We start from the raw sequence: 22,627 nt of genomic DNA, 5'->3' as shown, positions 1-22,627 counted from the left end.
AATTTATGCTCAGCTCTAGAAAATGGATCAAATTAAAAACTTTATTAAACTAAGGTAACTAAAGTGTAATTTACTCATCGGCTTAAACGCTATTTAAGATGTACAATAAGAAACAAATATTTTCCAAAACGCTAGAATTTTTCTCCTTCTCTCTGTTCATTCCCCCCATCGATAATCACTGGCGCAAATCGCCAAGGTTTGGCTTCAGAAATCTCACCCTCTCTTAACTTTATAATTGGATTTTTACAGTCGTAGGCTTCAAGCATCATTTGAGGTAGATTCAGCTCCAAAAATTATGAATCTCTTGCTTCGTTTCACGTTTCTGAGTTAGCACTCTTAAACTGTTTGAAACAATGCCTCAATGAAACTACTGCTAATAATTTTTTCTAAGAATTGAAAATCGTAAGCTTAAACACAAATGCAGGAATCTTGATATTTTAAAGCAATTATTTTGAAGTATTTATCTTTTTAGGTTTTTTAGGAGGAGTGGAAATGTCAAAGTCTTGCAAGGGACTTGCAATGGAACTGGTCAAGTGTCTCAGTGAGTCTGATTGTATTAAGGTACTGCATTCTTTACCAAGATGGTGTTTTTAATGTTAAAGGTCTCTCATTGGTCAAATTCAGTCCTTTTGAGATTCTTTTTTTTGCTTTATGTATGTAGATTGAGAATCGATCATATAAAGAATGTGCAGGAGAGAAGAGCCCTTCCATACCAAGTGAGTGTGTGGGACTTAGGGAAACTTATTTCAATTGCAAGAGAGGCCAGGCATGATCTTATTTTTCTCTTGCTTTTTATTCCATTTGATTTCTTTCTGTTTTCTAGTTTGTGGGTTTTTTCAAGTTTTCTGTTCTCTTTTCTTGACAACTTCTATTTTTCTTTGTGCTTTGGTTGCGATGAGTAATAATTTGATTTTGACCATTGTTGGATCGAATTATGGGTTTAGTTTGCATATATTTGTCAGACCTGGAGTTCTAGCATCACTGTGCAATTAAAGTCTCAATAGATGGGGACCTCTAAGTGAAGGAAACAGTAATTTTGAGTTCAAGTTCTTGTTTTGAACATCATAAAGGTGAAGATCCACGTGGTTTATTTTGGTTTATTGTGAAGATAATTGAATGCATATAACTACATCAAATGAGACCTTTTGTGGATTTCCAATAAAACTCCTGGTTATTCATCAACCAAGTGAAGTTAAATTATACACTATATGAATTATTCCTTGTTTTCATCCTTGGTTCATAGTGAGAGTTTGTTAGACAAGATTGTAAAAACCAATTAGTTCTCATTAATTTCTTCATTCACTAGATGGTGGGTGAGAATTGAAAGTTCTATGCGTTTTGGGCTTTATTAGGTTCGAACTCTAACTTGAACCGGGGTGAAAAAAGGTTGAATCTCAATGGTAATAATTGACTGAAAGTTAAAGAACTTGATGCTGTAAGTCAATGGAGAACCTTTTGAAGGTCTAATACACACATATAAGGTTTAAGGTTTGCTAGGCCCTATAATCTGGAAATGAAAGATGCAAGAAGTTTCCATGATTGTTTCATAGGCTGCGCTGATTCTTTTAACAAAACTAATGCTATCTATCACAAGGACACTTGTGTGGCAATGATGAAAATGTCTTTGTTAGTTATTAGATCATTATTACATAGCCCGCCATAGTTTGTCTATGCTGTTAGATTAGTTAGTTGCATATTCCACATCACAGGTTGATGCAAAGCAGTGGTGCCGAGTCTGAAAATTCTGATTCAGTGTAATCTACAACCCCCCACATCTCTGACTTTAAAAGAACTGTGTTCTAATCCTAGTTCCTGAACTAAGTAAATGCATGCTCTTCTATTCTGCACTTTGCAACGAGACTGTATTCCTTTTAGCTCCAAGAGCAATTTGATTTTCTGTGTCGGTCTGTGCCTGACCATGCCTCTACACATTATGCATCCATATGCATTCCTATATGCGGTGTATGGGAATTACCAAAAGTGAATGAAGATGAATAAAGCTTCTGTTTTACTAGTGATTTCTAATTTGAAGATAATCTTTCAGGTGAATAAGAGCATCAAGAAAAAATCACTTAAAATTATCATGAAAAGAAACAGTTTTGAATCCGTTAAATGTTTACAAAGGTCCCTTCTGTTGACAAGTCATATTCTGTGTTTTTTCAGGTTGACATGAGAGCTAGAATCCGAGGAAACAAGGGTTATTAAGTTCATGGGAATGCTTGAATGGACCCTTCCTGCAGGGTGGAACCTGGATAAAGAAGATGATTGCTTTAGCTTTACCTTGCTCATAGCAGTAGAAACACACCTTACCTTGTACCCAAGGGATTTTGTTGCCTAGATGATTGCTGGATAATGATCATGTAGCCCCCTTTTCATTTCTTTTTGGGTTTTCCTTTCTTCCAAGTTCTTCCTGACGACTGAGACTTGTATGATGAGAATATTAAATATTTTTTTTTTGTTTTTAGAAGACTATCATTCCTTGGACAGTTGCCTTGTATATGTCATTTTTAACTATGGTCATGCTAGTAGACCAAAAAAAATCAAAAGAAAAAAAAGTGGTCATAATAGACGAGTCTTGATGCTGATTTTGAATTTGCTCAAAGAGAGCTTATTGGAATCCTTTGTAGGAACCCATTATGTAATCAGCCCAATCATATGCGCTTGATATTCCAGTGCTTGAGATCCATGGATCATGCTAGAGTGCTAATATCCAAAAGACATTAACCATGGATCATGGATCATGGATCATGCTAGAGTGCTAATATCCATCAAAGGCAAAATCCCAACAGGACGAAAACCGAAACTTTACTGAATTCAATAATGTAAGGAACCATAGAGTGCTGCCTTCCGTTTTCAATTATATCCACACTTGGCAACTCATAAATGGTCCAGATTTTAGCTCTTCTAACTTCAAGAGGGCCCCATAAGAAAAAGCTTCCAGGTGAAAATATCTTGCAATAAAATTCAAAGCCACGACACTCGCTTGGTTTTCTTTTGCTTTTCTGGGTAAAAGAGAGCCCTTCGATGAAGACAGAGAGAGGTATCTTAACCAAACATGTCTCTATTGTTAGACTGTCCCCATGGCCCCAAATGGAGGGTTAAAAAAAACAGTTTTTAATAAATAAAAAAAGTATATTTCTTCATGAATAAAAAGAAATATAGAACAAGTAAAAAAATATAAAAATATAAATAAAAACAATGAAATGAAGATCAGATGAGGAATGGACGTTAGAGATAAATTGCAAGAAACAGACACGGAGAGAGATAAAGAGATAGGATATTATATTAAACGCTCATTTTCTTTCTCATGGCGGATATTACAAGAACTACTACACTTCTCCTTCCTTCTCAAGTCCTCTCCTTGTCTTTCTTGGAATTAATGATGTTCTTTCATTTGGGTTCTTGTTCTTCCTTTGTTTCTTGTCTTTAGTTGTTGCTGGAAATACAGGTTAGTTCTTGAAAGAAAGAGAAAGAGAAGGATCGAAATGGCTGTTTCCTTGGCTTTTGCTAATCTTCCATTTCAGTTTAGTAATGTTAAAGCGGTTGAAAATCCCTTGTGTTTTGGCTTGGCTCCTACACAGCTTCCTTTTTTATGCAAGGAACGAAGAAGGTATGCCTACTTTCAGACATTGTTCCCTCTTTTTAGGTGTTTGTGTAGTAATGTTTCTCTGTGAATATGACTGCTTCAGCTTTAACATTCAAGTTTGAATCTTTATTGAATAAAGATCTTAGGATGATTTCTGTAGTTCTGTTGGATTTGATTAAGAACTTGAGTGAGTGTTGAAAACAACAATAACCCATTTAAATGTGACCGATTTACTTCTTCTTTTTGTTGGATAATTCTCTCTCCAAGTTAATTAACTTTCCTAGTGGTTTAAGGACTGGCCAGAGGATGCACCATCCATACCTTAGCTAAATGCCAACTCCTGAATCCCCTGCTACTAATAACAATGGTAGCTAGATTTGCCCTTTTCATGTTTTTATCAAAGCTTCCACACTTGAAATTACTACTAATTACTTAATTTCAGTTCTTTTCTCAACCCCCCTAATGGCTCATTACTATGAGGAATAGCTGCATAAGGACTCGTCTGCTACAAGATGGCTGTTCTGGATCTGAAAGCCTCTCTCTAATCAGTGAAATAGAGAAGCATTTTTTGGAATACAGTTTAGCACCCCATGACAATGAGCACAAGTTTTACATCATTATCCAAGCATTCCATGAATAAAATTACATTTTCACCTCATCATTCTGTATTGTCATTATACTTTCTTCTAACCATATATGATTGTTGCCAGATTGTCATCTTCCACCAGGACAATAATTGTTGTGCAAGCTTCATCGGCTCCAACCATTGAGGTGTGGGGCGGCTTTTTCTGTTTTTATAGGATTGTAGTGCATATGAACTTGCAAGTTCTTCTTATTTACTAAATAGAGGAAATGGTGTTTTAAACAGGATGGAAGTCAAAATGAGACTGATGCAATTCCAACTCCGAAAGTTATAATTGACCAAGACTCTGATCCAGACGCAACTGTGGTGGAGATAACCTTTGGAGATCGCCTTGGTGCTCTTCTGGATACGGTATGGAGTCCTATACTGGCTGAGATAGTCATCAGATTTGTCTTTCTTTTGCTGTTGACATATTTATTTTGGATCTCCAGATTTAACTGATTTTGAAACTCTGTTGTTCTGAACCACTTATCGTTGCCTTCTAGTTAGCATATACAGACAATTGTGAGCAATCTATGATTAAATGCCTTACAGATGAATGCGCTTAAAAACCTCGGGCTGAATGTTGTTAAGGCTAATGTCTTTTTGGATTCTTCTGGGAAGCACAACACATTTGCCATCACTAAATCGTAAGTTACATCCTACATGTTATGTTTAAGGTTTGAGAATTCACTTGTTTACAGAAGTTGGATTTTTTATTTTTTTTGTCTGTTCCTTCTCTCTGCTATTCTTGAATTCTCCTATCAAGTCAGTATAATTGGTTTGTCATTCAATTTTGTATAGGAATGAAGGATAGATTAACTGTGCCAAGAATTTTATAACAGGAAATTAAATGTTATAATGCAACATTTTCTGTGCTCAAAAGTGTTGTTCCATATCTTCCTTGAAGACTTGGATCCCTTTGTTTTATTTCCAAACTATCAGTAGTCTCTCTCTTAAATAAAGGAAAGGTGACCGTCAATAATACTTAGAGAGGAAGTTGCTTGTGTCCATACATGACAATGCTGCAAAAGTACACTAACAACCAGACTATCAGAGATATTCCATGAGATGAAATTCATGGATTGAACAAACGAGTTTCTGAAATAATGTTTTGTATAATTTTGTTTCTGATGGACCATATGATTCTGTTATTACAGTATCTTTTTACCGCAAATCTGACTGCCTCTAGCAATGGAGCTTTTTTTCAGAAGTACTGGTAGAAAAGTTGATGACCCAGAGCTGCTGGAGGCCATTCGTTTGACAATCATAAACAATTTGCTTCAGTATCACCCGGTAATCATTGTTGGATGTGCATTTATGCTCTTTAAATATCATTAAAGAATGTCAATTGTCAGATGTGCATCTCCGTATATGCGTAACCTAATGACTGTCAAACAGGAATCAAGCTCACAGTTAGCAATGGGAATTGCCTTTGGAGTAGAGCAACCAAAACAGGTTTCTCTTTGTTTATCCTGTCTTAATAAGTTATTAAATTCTAAAATTGTTGGCTTTTCTCCATAGTAAAACATTTTCCTGCAAACTCTTAAAATTGAGGTAAGGGTGTCATAGCCCGTAGGATGGGTGTTATTTGCGTTTACCCGTCTCCAACTCTCTTTCTCGTTGAAACAGATGTCCTAAGGGGAGAATGTTAAACTATTCATCTATGAATTATTCAGAGAAGATTTAAGTCCCAAGTTATTGATCTTAGCTTAGCTCAAAATTTTGTTATTCTGCAATTCCTCAGGTTGATGTGGATATAGCAACCCGTATAAAAGTCAAAGATGATGGTCCTGACCGAAGGTAACTTGTGCTTTGATTTCTTCAATACTGTCCAGATACGCGCTTTTCTTATCACAATGCTCTCAAAGCGATTCTATCAAGTTTTTATTGTGGATTACACTGTGAAGTTGGAAAAAATTTGTCTCCTTCAAGAATAATAACCTTTTGTTTCTAGTGTTTAGCTTGTGAACAGTAATTACTAAAGGGTTGACTGTATTTATGTGGCAGCTTGTTTTTAGTGGAGACAGCTGATCGACCAGGATTACTGTTGGATCTTGTAAAGAATATCACTGACATTAACATTTCTGTTGAATCAGGAGAATTTGACACCGAGGTGATAATTCATCTGCATATATTCTGCGCCATTGGATTTCCTTTCCTTTGTATCTTTCTCATATTTTGAAACACAGTATCCTTAGCATAACAATCACACCGATGTTTCTTACTGCGGCACCCAGGGGCTGTTGGCCAAGGCAAAGTTTCATGTCAGCTACAAGGGTAAAGCCATCAGCAAGCCTCTGCAACAGGTATGAAATATCGAAGTCTACTTCCTCAGTCTGTTGTTGATGATACTCTTGTGTCCTCATGTTGCTTTATGAACCTTGGCAGGTTCTCGGTAACAGTTTGCGATATTTCTTGAGGCGACCAACGACCGAGGAAGCAAGTTTTTGAGCCATGCTAGAAAATGACCAGATCCATTATCATATACTCTACGGAGATTGTGATTTATACTCAATGTCGGGGAATGTAGAAACTTGTTGTCACATTAATCTGCATATAGGAATCACATCGGCCTCACATAAACTATGGACAATAGATTCTTAGTCTTTACCACAATATAACTGTCTCACAAACTATGGAATTTTATTACCAATATCATTGAAAGCAGATGGCAGTTCTGTTACAAAAACATGAAAAAATCAAAGCCATTACTTTAGCCATGTTGCCATTGATAACTATTATTATGAAGTGTTAATAGTTACATGAAATCATTCATGAGATCTTACCTAAGTTTTTAGGTCAAAATGGTACGATATTAGAGGTTTAATAATCATTAGGTCTCACATAACCTAGTTTATGGGAATTGTTATTTAAGATTCCTGTATTTGGTTACTGCTTGATAGCTAGCAAATTGAGCAATATTTCAGCAATTGTAGACTGTAGAGAAACTATGGTTCAATTTTAACCAAATAAAAATAAAAAAAATCCAAACCTTGTTGCATGATAACAAGAAAGTTATGTGTTGTGTTCTATGTGTGGACAACAAATGTTAACAGCAAGGTTGCCAGACCTAGCCTGGGGTCTGATGCTTTTTAGGGTTTGAGCTGCGAGGAGGATAACTTGGGTCAGTTGTTTTATTTAAAAGATCGGATTTTTTTTAATCCCGTTTCTTAAAAGTTAATTTAAAAAAAAAATAATTTTTTTATATATTTTGAATTATTATGATATATTTTTAAAAAATAAAAAAAATATTATTTTAATATATTTTAACATTAAAAATATTTTAAAAAACAATCATCCCTTATTTCGTGAAATGCTACTCCTCCTAGGGTATATAACCAAGAAGGCTTACAAGATTCTTGGCAGCAAGCTTCAGGAATCAGCCATTTGGCAATAAACAGGCTGCTGTGTATAAAGGTTATACGTACCAATGTTTTTTAGAGTCTCTTTTTTCAATTTAAGAGTTTTTTTAAAATAAATTATTTTTTTATTTACTTTAAATTAATTTTTTTATGTTTTTCTATTTTTTTAATGTATTGATATTAAAAATAAAATTTAAAAATTTAAAAAATATTATATTGATATATATATATTTAAACAAAAAATATGTTGAAAAGTAATCAATATCAAACGCTGGATTTATTCTTAAAAAAACATAGAAACAAAAAAAGAAAAAAAAAAGGTGTACTTGTTTCGATCAATGTTACCCTTGTGTAAATGTGTGTTGATGAAATCTCTCTTGATTGAATATATTGATATGATAGTAAGGCCATACTCGAAGGGAATTTTGTTTATGGAAGAAATTGTGCTTTCATTAATTCCCCTATTTTCAAGTTTGATTTATATGGAAAAAGAAAATACTCTTTCCAAAAAGGGGAAAACTTCCCATACAAGTAAAAGGACAGCTGGCCCTTCAACTTCTCAAAACACTAAACAAACTGACCTTCCTAACCTTCATTTAATGCCACAAAAAAGAGAAACAAGGTGGCAAAATAGGCATCCAAAAATGTCCTCCTGCCAGTTGGCCTTCCCCCCCTTCGGAGGCTACTATAACACTCCTTGCAGCAGACTGGCGTCTCTTCCCGTCTCTTAAAAGAGTCTGAGTTTGAGCAGTGTCCAGCCCTCTAAAAATCCAAATAATATATTTATAAAAAAAAAAAAAACGAGTAGCAAGCCAAGTAAGCTAGGGTCTCGTATCGTCTCTCTCTAGCCACTGCAAAATCAGCCTCGCGCGCTCCATCGTTTTTGTCACGCTCAAGGTATATATTTTGTAGTGTAACGCTACTTTTTCTTTCATGCCGCTGTAGTCCTTGCGCGCGATCTACATCGCTCGCTTAATGCCTCTGTTTTGGGTGATTCGTGCTTTTTTGCAGGTTTTTGTGTCTCTGTAGTGATTTCTCTGTGCGTTTGAGTATGCATGGGGTTTTTTTTAGTGATCTTCGTTTATGCGTTTAGGCTCCGTTGTTTTTCTCTTATTTTATGTTTTTTAATATATTTCTGAGATATTTTGTCGTTCAGTGAAGTGATTTACGAAGCGGTTTTTTCGTTTTCGACAGATTTTTTAAATTTCTTTCGATTTTATACTGTTTCGGTTATTTTCTTTTTAAATGTCTTTTTCCGTGTTTTTATGGTCCGTCATTTTTTATTCTAGGTATTTTCTTCTTTTTATAGATTTGTAAAAGCGTATTTTAGTATTGTTCATGTATTGGTTTTGCGTTTTTGCCTGCTCGAAAGTCATTTTTGAGATATTTTCTTAGAGATTTTGAAGAGTGTTTTAAATCTAAAAGCTCTGTTTCATGCTTTTCTTCTTCAAAAATAAAAAATTTACCCCCGCGTTTCTGTGTTTTCTAGTTCCTTATTTCAGTTATTTTCTATTTTTTTTCGATTAATGTCTGTTAATAGAACTTTCTATTTTGCTCCGTTTTTTTTCTTTCTATTTTTCTTTTCCTTTATTTTGGTATAACACTGTTTTTTACATAGAATCTATTCTCAGTTGTTAATAATGTACTGTCTTACATAGTAGCGTTAGTTAATAATGATTGCTGATATGGTTATTTAACTGTTGTATGGTCGAAGTCAATTGTGTTTTTGATTTATCAGGTATCAGAAAATGGAGTCTTCAGATTCACGGAAAGATTTGCCACCACCTCCGGCTATAATTCCTTCTGACGTGGTGAAAACAGAATTGGGTCCAACTTATGAACAAACAAAGAAAGCAGCAACCCCAAAACGAGTTCCCATGGCTCGCCGTGGGTACGGTGCTAAAGGACAGAGAATACAACTACTAACCAACCATTTCAAAGTGGCAGTGCCCAAGTCAAATGACCACTTCTACCAATACAGTGTATTTTTTTTTTCACTTGCAATTTGTTTTCCCCCTTTGTTTCCTATACATTGAGCATAATGAATTTTGTTTTGTTTTATATGTTTAATGTTGTGATAGGTTGGTCTATTTTATGAAGATGGCCACCCGACCGATGGAAAGGGAATCGGAAGAAAGGTTATGGACAAAGTCCAGGAGACCTATGATTCTGAGCTGGAAGGTAAGCAGCTTGCTTATGACGGGGAGAAGACCCTGTTTACGATTGGTTCTCTTCCACACAACAAGCTGGAATTCACTGTTGTGTTGGAGGATGTCTCCTTAACCAGGTAAAATGAGTGTTACTTAATCAGTTTGTATTGTTCATTTTTATTATGATTTATCTTTCTTCATGTGCAAGTAATTGACCGTGTGAGGTTTGTAAATCAAGATTGTTAATTCCGTTTCGGTAAATGTTTTGTTTTTTCAATTGGAATGGAATATTTTGATTTCGAACTGTTTCAGTGTGTCATTTCGGGGTTGTACTGTTTATATATATATTCAAAAACATAAGTTAAATTCAAGATAAATTAATTATAAATTATGCAATACAAACATAATGCCAAACAAATATAATTTCAAAATTTAAAATATTTCTAAATAGTCAAGATTAAATAGATCTTTAACTTAAAGTAATTTAACTTAAATAAAATATCAAAATATTATAAAAATAAAATGTTTTAACACAAATATTTTAAATATAAAGTTAGGTCAATGTTATCAAAGCTAATGTAATATAAAACATCTCTTGTTTTGCTCAAATTCCTACAAAGTATAAACATGAAAAAAACAACATGAATATAAACCATATATATTAGTGATAAATCTAATTTTAAAAAATTAATATAATTGTTAATGAAAATAGTAATAATAATTTTTAATATTATTATTAATATCATTGTTATTGAAAATAGTAATTAAAAAAAGCTTTTTATAATTGAGTGGTTTAATTAATTAAATTGAACAAGGTTAAATTTAATTTAATGGCTTTTCAAGAGCAGAACGGAACATGTGGAATGAAACTGGAACATTTTAGGTGGAATTTAGCTGAAAAATCCGGAACGGACCGAGATTTGAAATGAAATGAAATTTCTTTTGTTTTGTTTTGTTTTTTAAATTGATATAAAATGTTTCGACTATTCTAGACGAAACAAAACAGAATTAACAACCTTATTGTAAATAGAGGTGGAGATAACGACAGTTCCAGGGGTAACGGCAGCCCCAGTGAAAGTGATCTAAAGCGAAGGAAGCGGCCCTACCACTCCAAAACGATTAAAGTACAAATCAGCTACGCAACTAAAATTCCAGTTCAAGCAATTGCAGCTGTTCTGCAGGGTCAAGAATCTGAACATTTTCAAGAAGCTGTCAGAGTACTAGACATTGTGCTAAGACAGAATGCAGCAAGGCAGTGAGTGCCATTCCTCTTCTGGTGGTTTTCCGTTGCTCAACTTGTTTCTGTATCTGATTTGGTTTTCACTCTATGCAGGGGTTGCCTGTTGGTCCGACAGTCGTTTTTCCATAATAATCCAAGAAACTTCGTTGAGTTGGGAGGTGGTGTCATGGGATGCCGTGGTTTTCATTCAAGTTTTCGAGCAGCCCAAGATGGCTTATCTCTGAATATTGGTTGGTAGAAATCTAGGAATTATTACTCAGTCATTTAGAATGGCCATACTTATTGTTTTTGTGCGCAGATGTATCAACCACCATGATAGTTAAACCTGGACCAGTAGTGGACTTCCTAATCATGAATCAGAATGTTCGAGATCCTTACCATATTGACTGGACAAAGGTAGCCAACTTTGACTTTCCATGTTGATTTTGAGTTATTGTTAAAGCGCTCCTGCAAATTCGTTCATTCATGGGTTAAATGCCAGGCTAAGCGGATGCTTAAAAATTTGAGGATTAAAACTAATCACTCCAACACTGAGTACAAAATCACTGGATTGACTGAAAAATCCTGCAGAGAGCAAACGTGAGTTCCTTATATGTTGCTTTATTATTATGGACTTGATGCATTAACTTTTAGTATTTCAAAATCGTGCTGTCATGTGCTCAATAAACTTGTGTAAATCGTTTAGTTTCTCGCTAAACCAAAGAAGTGGACGGGAACGGGAAGGTGAAGTGCAAACTATTGAGGTTACGGTTTATGATTACTTTGTAAATCATCGCAAAATGCGATTGCAGTATTCAGCTGATTTCCCGTGCATTAATGTTGGGAAACCAAAGCGCCCATCGTATTTTCCTCTTGAGGTGATGTTTCTGGAGCCTCTTAGCAATTCAAATGGTGAATGACATGCCTACGCCTTATTGTTTGGTTCCCATATATGCAGCTGTGCAATCTGGTTTCGTTACAACGCTACACCAAGGCGTTGTCCAACCTGCAAAGGGCTTCCCTTGTGGAGAAATCACGGCAGAAGCCCCAAGAGCGGATGAGATCTTTGACAGATGTAAGTACTGTCCAGCAAATGTTAATCTAAACCTGTAGCTTTATTTTCATTTTTTTCAGATTTCTAATCACAAATGCTTTTTTCGGTAGGCTTTGAGAAGCAGCAATTATGATGCTGATCCAATGCTTCGTTCTTCTGGAATTTCAATTAGTGCTCAGTTTACTCAAGTTGAAGGTCGTGTATTATCTGCTCCCAGGGTAAATACCAAACTCAGTATTTTCCTTTTCCTTGATATATATGCATTTGGCATCTGATGAATTAGGAGTTGGTTTCTTTCTTCTAATTTACACTGCGGGCGCACTGTCTTTTTTACAGTTAAAAGTGGGAAATGGAGAGGACTTCTTCCCTCGAAATGGGAGATGGAATTTCAACAACAAGGTGCTGTTTAAACTTTGTTTTTCTTTAATCATTCATGTTTAATAAATGGTGTATGTATGAACTTTGATTGTGTATCTCAGAAACTAGTGGATCCAGTGAAGATAGAAAAATGGGCTATAGTAAACTTCTCTGCACGTTGTGACATACGTTATCTGTGCAGTAACTTGATGAAGTGTGGAGACATGAAAGGCATTGTGAGTGTTTCAGCATTTAGCAATATGAAATCGATTTCATCATTGCAAATTGATCTACATTAACCTTTCCATTTTTGCAGAGCATAAGTAACCCATTTGAGGTATTTGAAGAGAGTCTCCAGTTTAGGCGAGAATCTGCTACTGTAAGAGTGGAGAGAATGTTCGAGGCCATTAAGTCTAAGCTTCCAGAGCCACCACAATTTCTGTTGTGTATTCTTCCAGAGAGGAAGAACTCTGACATTTATGGTTGTGCTGCTTGCTTTCTTTACCCGCTTCCTATTCATGCCTTAATTAGATACCTTGAGATTGTTTCTAATTAATATATACTGCTGCAAATTAAGGTCCGTGGAAAAGGAAAAATCTTTCTGATTTAGGGATCGTCACACAGTGCATTGCACCTACAAAGGTGAATGATCAGTACCTGACAAATGTGCTACTGAAAATCAATGCCAAGGTAGAATTTTGCAATGTCATACCGTTTGAAGTTTCTTGTTTTCTCCAATTCTGTCTGATTTCGCTCCAAAGCGTTCATGCCTTATCTAATTCTCATCATTCTCTCATTTCCCACAGCTTGGTGGAATGAATTCCTTGTTATCAATTGAGCATGCTCCTTCTATACCTTTGGTCTCTAAGCTTCCCACCTTAATACTTGGGATGGATGTATCACATGGCTCTCCTGGTCATTCTGATGTGCCATCTATTGCTGCGGTAATAAATATTTTCTCTGCTTTTCTTTCCGCTGTACCATTGGTTATCTGTGCTTGATAAATTATGTTACCTCAAAGTTCTTTTCACTTTTCTCTCTTTCGAAATCTTCAATTCTCTTCTTATACTGCATACTTTTAGGTGGTAAGTTCCAGGCACTGGCCATTAATTTCTCGCTACAGAGCTTCTGTTCGCACCCAGTCACAGAAGGTTGAAATGATTGCAAATCTATTCAAGCCTGTTGCTGGTACTCGTGAGGATCAGGGCATTATCAGGTGAGTAAAAAACTCACATTTAGTACTGATTGGTTTCGAAGATCATTGATTTTCTTGCGTTCATTGTGTTAACTAATTTTGTGTTTTCAATGATGAGATTGTCTGACACACAAATTTGGACGACCTTGTTGATCATCAGTTTTTGTGATTTCTTGAAAGCTAGGATGTTATTTATTTCGGTAACTTTTGGAATGCATTTGTTGTTTTCTCAACTTTCAGGGAGTCACTTCTGGACTTCTACTCAAGCTCAGGAAAAAGAAAGCCTGATCAGATAATTATTTTCAGGTACAGAAGGCAGCTCTGAAAAATGTCCTTTATATATTTGTTTGGATAGGTAGAGACATGAGAAACATATTTTAATTGATAATTTTTTTAACTGATTAAGTAGTTTATAATTTTTATAACCAATTACTGATGCTGCATGGCTTGCACTAGTGATAATTTATGATTTGCTTGTTTAATGTACTTGCTTTCCTGTGTAGAGATGGAGTGAGCGAGTCACAGTTCAACCAAGTTCTAAACATTGAACTTGAACAAATTATTGAGGTTTTCTAATCTCTGATATATTTGTTCTTGAGCAGTTTACTTCTAATAGATTTTTTTCTGGTGTAATTACACTTGTATTTTTTTTTTCCAGGCCTGCAATTTCTTGGATGAGAACTGGTGCCCGAAATTCATGATGATTGTTGCCCAGAAAAATCACCATACCAAGTTCTTCCAGTCGGGATCACCTGATAATGTTCCACCTGGTTAGTTCACTATCCCTAGTTTGTTCACCTGAAATGAAAGGAAAAGAAGGAAGAAACAAAAGGCTGACTGCGGAAGTTCTTTCCATGCAGGTACTGTCATTGACAACAAGGTTTGCCATCCCAGAAACAATGACTTCTACATGTGTGCTCATGCTGGGATGATTGTAAGTTGCTTTATACGAGTCTAGTGGCTATGCTTCTAGCTACCTTTTATTGAACTTGCTTCTTTTCATTCTGCCGAGTCTTAATATTTAAGCTTGGTTGTTGTGTGGCACTGATTCTTCTCCATATAAAGAATAAAAATGTTTGGTTTTATGTTGTAGAAAGCACATGGCTAATAACCTCATTGTTCGAACAGGGAACGACTAGGCCTACTCATTACCATGTTCTACATGATGAGCTTGGTTTTTCTGCAGATGATTTACAAGAGCTTGTGCACTCCTTGTCATACGTGTAAGTAATTGCCTATATACACAATTATCTGATGATATAATTTGGCTGGACTTATGGCAATCAATCTGAAGGCATGCGCAATAACTTTTTCAGCAAGTAATGTCTACCTTTTTAAATTTTGCAGGTATCAGAGGAGCACCACTGCCATATCTGTAGGTAATGCATTAAACGACTCGGTGTGATGGCTTTTCATGTTCCCTCTTAGCAGCACTCCAACCTTTGGGCCTTTACCGTCTTTCTAAAGCAAAGCTTTCCGACAAGCAATTTCTTAACTTTTAACAGCTTAGCAGATTCTTTAACTGTAGAAATATGCTTGTATGTTCTTTTCACTGGGTGGATTAATTTGTTGCAGTTGCTCCAATTTGCTATGCCCACTTAGCTGCAAGCCAGATGAGTCAGTTTATCAAGTTCGATGATTTGTCAGATACATCATCTAGCCGTGGTGGGGTTACTGTTCCAAGTGCTGTTCCAGTTCCAGAATTGCCTCGTCTGCATGATAATGTCAGCAGTTCGATGTTCTTCTGTTAAGTCGTTGGTTTTAATTATGCTCACAAACCATAGTTACAGCTGTGCAGCTTACTTTAGCCTAGAGTTGAATAGTTTCCTACCACAAACATGCAATCGTATTTTGGTCTTTTAACCGGATCTCATTCCCGTCCTGAAATGATGCCTGACATCACTACTTCGATGTCAAGTGGTTTACCCCCCCTATAAACGATGACATTAGAATTCAAAGTCTCCTTTTAATCTATTTTTTTGGAAAGTTCGCATGAAGGTTATAAGAATCGTAGTTATAAGATTAATTTGGTTCACTCCTGTGATTTAAGCCTTGAATTATTTTTTTAAAAAAATCTCTCAAACTTTGTTTAGATAAAAAAAAATATTGGTTTTTTTTTATGATTTAGTGTACATATGGTAATATGGTGTATAATATTTTTATAAAAATATTTTTAATTAAAAATATATGAACATATTAAAAATTATAAAAAAATAACATTGATTAATATGGATAAAAAATAATTTAAAATCTAGAGTGTTAAGTTTTTAACCATGATAATAATTATGTATGGGAAATCATCCTATTTGTTTTTGTATTTTAAAAATATTTATGAAAAAAATTGAATTTTATTTTATTTTATTTTAAAGTAATATTTTTTTATGTTTTTAAATTATTTTAATATATTTCTAAAAAAAATACTTAAAAAAATAATCACTAACAATTCCAAATAAACAGTAACCATTACGAGAATTAGAGAACCGAAATGTCTGCATGGATTATTAAGCGCTAGGCCTCCTAATCGCAACATAACAATAGATACAGGTTTGTTTCTTTTGGCGGGCCAATTAACTATTGAATTAGTTACAGAGCAAGTGTTTGTTTTACATGGATGATAATTGTAATATATATATATGTGTGTGTGTGTGTTCGTCAATTATTATTTTTCTCTATATAATCCATTTATTCTTGGATAAATAATTATAGTTTTTATTTCATATTGAATACCCGAGTATCTTATTCACCCGAGATTCTATCAAATGCGGCTCGGTACTAAGATTGATGGGCTTTTGTATAGAAGTAGAAGTGGGGAAATGGGGGATCCAGCCCATATAAAATGAATTGCTAGAATTTAGTAAAATCATCGTAACATGGCCCAACACTAGAAGCGATGATTTATTGAGCTCCCTTCTCCCTTTATCATCTTCCACCACTTCAGAAAATTCCAATCTTGATCTACTGAGGTGATAGTGACATTAGGAATTTAAAGTTCCATGATGTGCATGACAATCTTCCTTTCGAGACTAATAAGAAAAGAAGAATGCTAGATTCTCATAATCATGATACTTGTAGATCTATAATTAACACCTAAACTAGGAATGATAATTTGATCACTGAGATTATTATATAATTAAATTAAAACCATACATTAACAAGGAAGAGAGTAGATATAGATAATGTAGAGTATTGTTTGCCGACGAACATGTCGTGATCATCCCTCACTTGACTTGCAGACAAAGATAATGTATGGTTTTTAATTTTCTTACTGATGGGATTCTTTTTAGAAAAAATATTATTCGTGGGTTTATTTATGCTGATTTATCTGTGTTTTAAAATATTTTTGAATTAAAAATATTTTTTAAAATATTGAAGTATTTCTATACTAAAAAAACATTTTGTGGCAAAAATCACCTTAACTTACCAAATATCGAATATAAATTATTAATAGTCTTAACTTGAAAAAATATGTGATATATGAGATTATATATTCTGTATTTATTAGCTATTTTTTAAAATATTTTTCAAATTAAAAGATGTTTTTTAAAATATTGAAGATTTTTAACTTTTATTTTTTAAAAAAAATTACAGCACAAGTCACCTTAACCTGCTAAATACCAAAAACAAGTTACCAATCACTTTAACATGAAAAAATATATAACTTTTTTTAAATCTAACTTGAAAATCTTCATAGACTACTTCAACTTTTTTTATGCCATCAAATAACTTTTAAAAGTGTTTTAATTTTTTTTGAATATAATAATCTTCTAAGGTCAATTATATATCATTATTCATTATTGTTAAAGAATAATATAAATTATATTCTGGGATCTCCTTTAAAAGTTTTAACTTCTGAATTAAGATGATTCTTTGACATGGTATCAAAACCTTGATAACCAAGCGGTTACGAATTTGAAACTCACCATTTTTATTTATTTAATAAAAATTAAACACAAGATAACGTATATTTATATAAATTTTAAATTTAAAAAGTTTTTATTTAAAATGATATATTAAAAAATAATATAAAATATATTTTAAAATATAACTTTTAAATTGAAATAGACAATCATGACAGCAACGTCAACTAATCACTTGTGTGCATGTAAAACCAGTGGTTGGACATTGAAAATGGGATCAGAGCAAGTGCGCATCGATGCCAACCATTTAAAAGAAAAAGAAAAAGAAAAGGCAAGAGGGAATTCACACGAAAACGATGGAGGCAAGGGGGAAATAAAAAAAATCCGTCGAGTTATATAAACAATGTATAGGGTAGCTACCGCATCACATCACGATTTATACTCCATTCTTTCTCGCATCCCAACCCACAATATATTTCCTTCTCCAGCTTCCTATTCTCAAGATCTTGTGATCTTGACATTCATTTTAATTGCAAGATTCTCTTTTCTAGCATTTTTTCCTTCTTATTTTCATTGTTTTTCTTGGGTTTTGTCGTGTTTATAAAACCATGTTTCCTCAAGATTATTTTTTTATTAAAAATATTTTTTATATTGTTTTAGTGTCATCATTTCAAAAATAATTTTTAAAAAATAAAAATGTATATTATTTAAATATATTTTTAAATAAAAAATATTTTAAACCTGACCATTACTGTAATCCTAAATAAATATTTAAATCAATCCTGAAATGCAGACGCCGGCCCGATTTGACACTCCACCGTCCCCGAGCTCGAGGGATTGATGAATTCATTCTTGTTCACAATTTCACATGGGTTCATTTACACGTGGCATGGACTCCTAGATGACAAAATGGTGGTTGTAGTTGGCGTTGCTTTTGTCAAACAAGGCAGCAAATACTCCCCCCGCGTGAGGAGGCTGCGTGCAGTGGCGGATCCGCCAAATTAAATTCAAGGGGTCGAATTAGAAAAAATATTTTAGAGGAGCTAAAATCTTAAATTTTTTTCTTTTATTTTAGCTAAAGCAATAAATATTATTAAGAAGAGACTGGAAACCAAAAAAAACCTACTCGCAGGAGCGGCCCCACTGGCTGCAAACATGTTTTGCATCTGCATGTACGAGCGAGTTTTCCATGAAAGGTCAAAAGTGATTATATTTTTTAAAAAATATTTTTTATTTTAAATTAATATTATTTAATTATTTTAGAAACCATCTTAGTTTATTTGTTTTGTTTCTAGAGAGCATGGGCCCTCTCTGTAGGAGAAAACAAATCTATGATACTTTCAGGATTTTATTTGAACAGGTAAAAACTGAATATATTTTTTAAGGAAATACATGGCTGAATGCTCGCCGTCTAATTTTCCATTCAGATTAAGATATTCAAGGCGTAATCATAACTAATGATTAGTTATAGTAAATTTGGTAATTAGATTAGGTGAGATACATAATTTATTAACACTTAGATACGTTTTATTATTGCTATGGCTACGTTTTATTATTGCTATGGCCTATTGGATAGAAGGAAGGCAGAAAGCGATGGTAAAAATGTACGTGTTCGATAAAATTATAAAAAAAAATTATTTATGTAAGAGTTTTAGAGTAAAGTTTTATACTTTTAAAATAGAAAATAATAGCAAAAATATGTTTATAAAATCAATGTTTATTTACTTTTATTCTTAAAATATTCTTATAAAAAACTCTCATTCACGAAAGTACTCAACCAAAAAATATATAAAAAAAAATTGATTATTACCATAATTTTAAAATATAACTTAAAAGTCGATTTGGAGCAAAGCTCGAGTCACAAGTCAGGTTAACCCGAGTCAATATAAGAATAAAAGAATTATTATGTTAGTTTAGAAACTCAATTCAGGAGTCGATTTAGGACAAGACCCGAGTCACGAGTACAATATACAATTCTTTTACAACTATCAAGCCAGTAATTGTTTTATAACTAAGATTATTATAATATTATTATCTTCAACACTTAATATAAACTAAAGTAAAAAAACAAAACAACAAATTATTTTAAAAAAATATGTAAGTTTGATAATAATATATATTAAAGGTAAAATATTTTTATATATATATATTTATGTCTTAACCACCATAACCAAATAGGATAAAGAGACAATCATTTTATCTAGTATATTACTAACAAACACAATTCTATCTTAGTTTTATTTTTTGTCTTATCCTTTCTATTTTCACTGTCTCTGTCTCCTGTGTATCGAAACGGTAATTAAACGCTACTTTAAAAGATATTTGACATAGTTTATATTTTTTATACTAACTTGGAGGTTGATCCGGAGCAGAGCATGAGTTACGGGTCAGGTTGACCTTGATCAATATAAGAATAAAATGATTATTATAATAGTTTTAAAACCTAATTCAATTGTCATTCCGGAACAAGACTCGAGTCGCAAGTGGAATGGACCATTGACCAGGATTACTATAAGAAAAAAATTGTTATTATTATATTTTTAAAACCCAACTTGAGAGTTGACCTTAAGTGACACTCAAGTCACGTGTTATAAGGAGCAATCTGAGTTGACCTAGATCAATATAAAATTACAATAATTATTATTATAGTGTTAAAACTTAATTCAAGGGTTAAACTAGGAGAAAACCTTAGTCATGGATCAGGTTGGTCAGCTCGAGTTGATCCGAGTCAATACAAGTGTAAAAATCATTATTATCATAATTTTAAATCCCAACCTCAGGGGCAACTCGGGCAAGGATCACGTTATAGGCTAGAAGGGTCATCATGAGTTCACCCAAGTCAATACATGGATAAAAATAGTTATTATCATAGTTTTAAAACTTGACCCGAGAGTCGACATAAGACAAGGTTATGGTCATGAGCCGAGACGGACAACTTGGATGACCCAAGATTTTTATTTTTTATCCAAAAAATTCAACAAGTTTTTGATCCATGTTTTATCCTGACTTGACTTGGATTTTTTACTACACTAGGTCGAGTCAAATCTTCTTTTATTTTTTATTAAACTTGGTCTAATTCAGGTCCTGAATCAACCTATTAAATTAGTAATTATTTTATAATCAGGGTTATTATAATGTTATTAATTTAAACACATATTATAAAACAAAGTAAAAAAATAAAATAGCAAATTATTTTAAAAAAAATATGTAAGTTTGATAATGATATATATTAAGAGTAAAATAATTTTTTTATATTTTATTATGTCATATTGATTATAACCAAACAGGATAAAAAAATATATTTTATCTTATATATTATTACCAAATACTATTCTACCTTAGTTTTATTTTCTGTTTTATTTTTTTGTATTTTTATTGCCTTTGTCCCTTCTATTTGAGGGCAATAATTAAATATTACTTTAAGATGTATTTGACATGGCTTTTGTTTATGTTACAATGTAGTTTTCAAAAGTATTTTTTATTTATAAATTTATTAAAGTGATTTTTTTTAAATTTTGAAGTATCAAAGTAAAAAATAAAAAAATAATATTTTTATTCTAATATATATTAAAAAAACTATTTTAAAAAACATTATTCATTACTTCTCTAGGAGCCAATTTTGAATTGAGATTCAGCTACGATGCATGCGTTTACATTTGCCATATTTTCAGAGTTTAATTCAATATACAACGATTATCATAGCTGTTAAAGTCTGAAAACTGAGCCCGCCATCCCTGAACAGAGAGAGAGAGAGGGAGAGGAGGAGGAGGAGGAGGAATGCAAACGTAAATGATAATACCTTTCCGAATGATAAATACTTATATTTCCGGCACTGATAACACCACCTAACCACCATTTATCCCCAGCAAGAATCTTCACAGCTCCTACTCTGGTACCATACACGCAAACACAAAAACACCTTGACGATGATTTCCCATCAAATTCAGCAAGTCCCGCAGGCATACTGCCAGCATCGATCATAAGAGCTTCTCTTTTTTCTTCTTCTGTTTTTTATACTTGTAATTGTTAACCCAATTTCCTGACACACTTGGTTCTCTGCTCAGATCTGAGAGCTCACATGGCATGCTTGCCCTAGGCTGCCATACAGTACACTTTACAGATAAAAAGTAATCAATGGACAAGCTGGAAACAGATATTGATTATATTTGTTAAAAATTAAAAAAAATATTATCTTAAAATATTTTTAAAAATAATCATTATTATATCTTAAATATATCCAACGGAGAGAGGGTGGGTGGGAGTTGATAGAAACATAAGCCCCCAGTGACAATGATATGTGCCCTTTACTGTCCATCTCGAGCCCATATCCAAGCAAGCAGTATCATTGGAGTTCCCACCTCTGGATCCATAATTGAAAAGCTCTGACAAAATCAATAGACCATGTGTGTTTTTAATTTGTGCATGCCGATGAATGCAATCATACGTGCCAAGTTATCAATCGCGTGTCTAGAAAAATAGCAAAATCCACCCAGAATTACCTTGCTTTAATACTGATAATGACTTTCATTTATTCCTGGAAATTTTGTTCACAGATTCAAAATTCAGTCCAACTACTAATCTGAATTGTGGATTGGTGGGTAAAATTAAATTGACTCAATCAACCCAAAAAATAATTATATTTCAATAATTATATTTTTTTAAAATAAAATAATATTATTTTAAAAAATATAAAAAATCAAACTAGATAAATTCGTACCCGATTTAGCATGATTATAACTAGATTTTATAGGACAAAAACTGCTATTAAAAATGGCATATGATTTTTCTTTTTAGATGAATAAATTCTATTAATGACAATTAGTTAGGAGTAGCATTGATTAAAAATGTAAAGATTTTTCAGGGGTAGCATTGTCTGATTCATTACTTTAGGCACTTAGCTGACAATCGCAGCACAGCCGGGGACTAGTTTGTAGTTATCCCCAAAGCGTGACATCTTTCTCCGCAGGGTCTGAAAGCGAATCTTGTCGCTTATGGAATTGAACACGTGTCAATAAAGACAGCCTGTTTGGTGAGGCAGGGCTCCACATGAATCTTCTTCTATTTAATTTGTTTCCACATACCCAATCATTTTTTAATCAACCAAAGCTGGAAACACGTAGACCACGGGTTTCCAAATTCAATTTAATTTTTAAAATTTATTTATATTGTGTGGTGATGATCTCCCTATTTAATTTCTTTCCCTTTAAAAAAATCAGGGACCA

The 22,627-nt window shown here is 33.4% G+C and overlaps 3 protein-coding genes across 8 annotated transcripts; all 3 read left to right on the top strand.

Moving 5' to 3' along the window:
* LOC105131636 (cytochrome C oxidase assembly factor) lies at positions 1–2,291 on the top strand. 4 transcript variants are annotated; one of them, XM_011034698.1, is made up of 4 exons: positions 1–196; positions 482–561; positions 662–766; positions 2,164–2,291. In XM_011034698.1, exons 2-4 carry the CDS (start codon positions 493–495, stop codon positions 2,203–2,205), a joined length of 216 nt encoding a protein of 71 aa, XP_011033000.1. In that variant the 5' UTR covers positions 1–196; positions 482–492; the 3' UTR covers positions 2,206–2,291. The 4 variants fall into 4 exon arrangements, with proteins under 4 accessions (XP_011033000.1, XP_011032999.1, XP_011032998.1 ...); XM_011034697.1 differs by having other exon boundaries at positions 2–196; positions 473–561; XM_011034696.1 differs by having other exon boundaries at positions 3–274; positions 473–561.
* A 950-nt stretch (positions 2,292–3,241) lies between these two features.
* On the top strand, positions 3,242–6,941 carry LOC105131635 (uncharacterized protein DS12 from 2D-PAGE of leaf, chloroplastic-like). 2 transcript variants are annotated; one of them, XM_011034693.1, is made up of 10 exons: positions 3,242–3,610; positions 4,297–4,357; positions 4,455–4,580; positions 4,764–4,858; positions 5,420–5,504; positions 5,610–5,666; positions 5,956–6,011; positions 6,219–6,324; positions 6,410–6,517; positions 6,600–6,941. In XM_011034693.1, exons 1-10 carry the CDS (start codon positions 3,486–3,488, stop codon positions 6,660–6,662), a joined length of 882 nt encoding a protein of 293 aa, XP_011032995.1. In that variant the 5' UTR covers positions 3,242–3,485; the 3' UTR covers positions 6,663–6,941. The 2 variants fall into 2 exon arrangements, with proteins under 2 accessions (XP_011032995.1, XP_011032996.1); XM_011034694.1 differs by having other exon boundaries at positions 3,244–3,610; positions 6,449–6,517.
* Positions 6,942–8,292: 1,351 nt separating this feature from the next.
* Positions 8,293–15,484, top strand: LOC105131634 (protein argonaute 4A-like). 2 transcript variants are annotated; one of them, XM_011034690.1, is made up of 23 exons: positions 8,293–8,470; positions 9,312–9,555; positions 9,655–9,860; positions 10,754–10,978; positions 11,057–11,193; positions 11,262–11,359; positions 11,445–11,542; positions 11,649–11,820; positions 11,901–12,017; positions 12,107–12,214; positions 12,333–12,395; positions 12,476–12,589; positions 12,670–12,835; positions 12,931–13,043; positions 13,160–13,297; positions 13,436–13,569; positions 13,789–13,854; positions 14,052–14,115; positions 14,207–14,318; positions 14,409–14,482; positions 14,677–14,771; positions 14,896–14,927; positions 15,124–15,484. In XM_011034690.1, exons 2-23 carry the CDS (start codon positions 9,322–9,324, stop codon positions 15,297–15,299), a joined length of 2,742 nt encoding a protein of 913 aa, XP_011032992.1. In that variant the 5' UTR covers positions 8,293–8,470; positions 9,312–9,321; the 3' UTR covers positions 15,300–15,484. The 2 variants fall into 2 exon arrangements, with proteins under 2 accessions (XP_011032992.1, XP_011032994.1); XM_011034692.1 differs by having other exon boundaries at positions 9,288–9,555.
* The last annotated feature ends 7,143 nt before the right edge of the window (positions 15,485–22,627 follow it).

This window comes from Populus euphratica, unplaced genomic scaffold (genome assembly GCF_000495115.2).
Source record: "Populus euphratica unplaced genomic scaffold, PopEup_1.0 scaffold24.1, whole genome shotgun sequence".
NCBI lineage: Eukaryota > Viridiplantae > Streptophyta > Magnoliopsida > Malpighiales > Salicaceae > Populus > Populus euphratica.
This window is presented reverse-complemented; position numbering and strand designations above follow the sequence as displayed.

Excerpts from the sequence above, each read along its gene's own strand:
- LOC105131636 (XM_011034698.1), top strand. The coding sequence starts at position 493 with ATGTCAAAGTCTTGCAAGGGACTTGCAATGGAACTGGTCAAGTGTCTC. Across the intron at positions 562-661 it reads GTGAGTCTGATTGTATTAAG|ATTGAGAATCGATCATATAA; the intron begins GTACTGCATTCT and ends TTATGTATGTAG. Across the intron at positions 767-2,163 it reads TCAATTGCAAGAGAGGCCAG|GTTGACATGAGAGCTAGAAT; the intron begins GCATGATCTTAT and ends GTGTTTTTTCAG.
- LOC105131634 (XM_011034690.1), top strand. The coding sequence starts at position 9,322 with ATGGAGTCTTCAGATTCACGGAAAGATTTGCCACCACCTCCGGCTATA. Across the intron at positions 10,979-11,056 it reads AGACAGAATGCAGCAAGGCA|GGGTTGCCTGTTGGTCCGAC; the intron begins GTGAGTGCCATT and ends CACTCTATGCAG. Across the intron at positions 12,836-12,930 it reads GAAGAACTCTGACATTTATG|GTCCGTGGAAAAGGAAAAAT; the intron begins GTTGTGCTGCTT and ends CTGCAAATTAAG.
- LOC105131635 (XM_011034693.1), top strand. The coding sequence starts at position 3,486 with ATGGCTGTTTCCTTGGCTTTTGCTAATCTTCCATTTCAGTTTAGTAAT. Across the intron at positions 4,358-4,454 it reads CATCGGCTCCAACCATTGAG|GATGGAAGTCAAAATGAGAC; the intron begins GTGTGGGGCGGC and ends TGTTTTAAACAG. Across the intron at positions 6,518-6,599 it reads TCAGCAAGCCTCTGCAACAG|GTTCTCGGTAACAGTTTGCG; the intron begins GTATGAAATATC and ends GAACCTTGGCAG.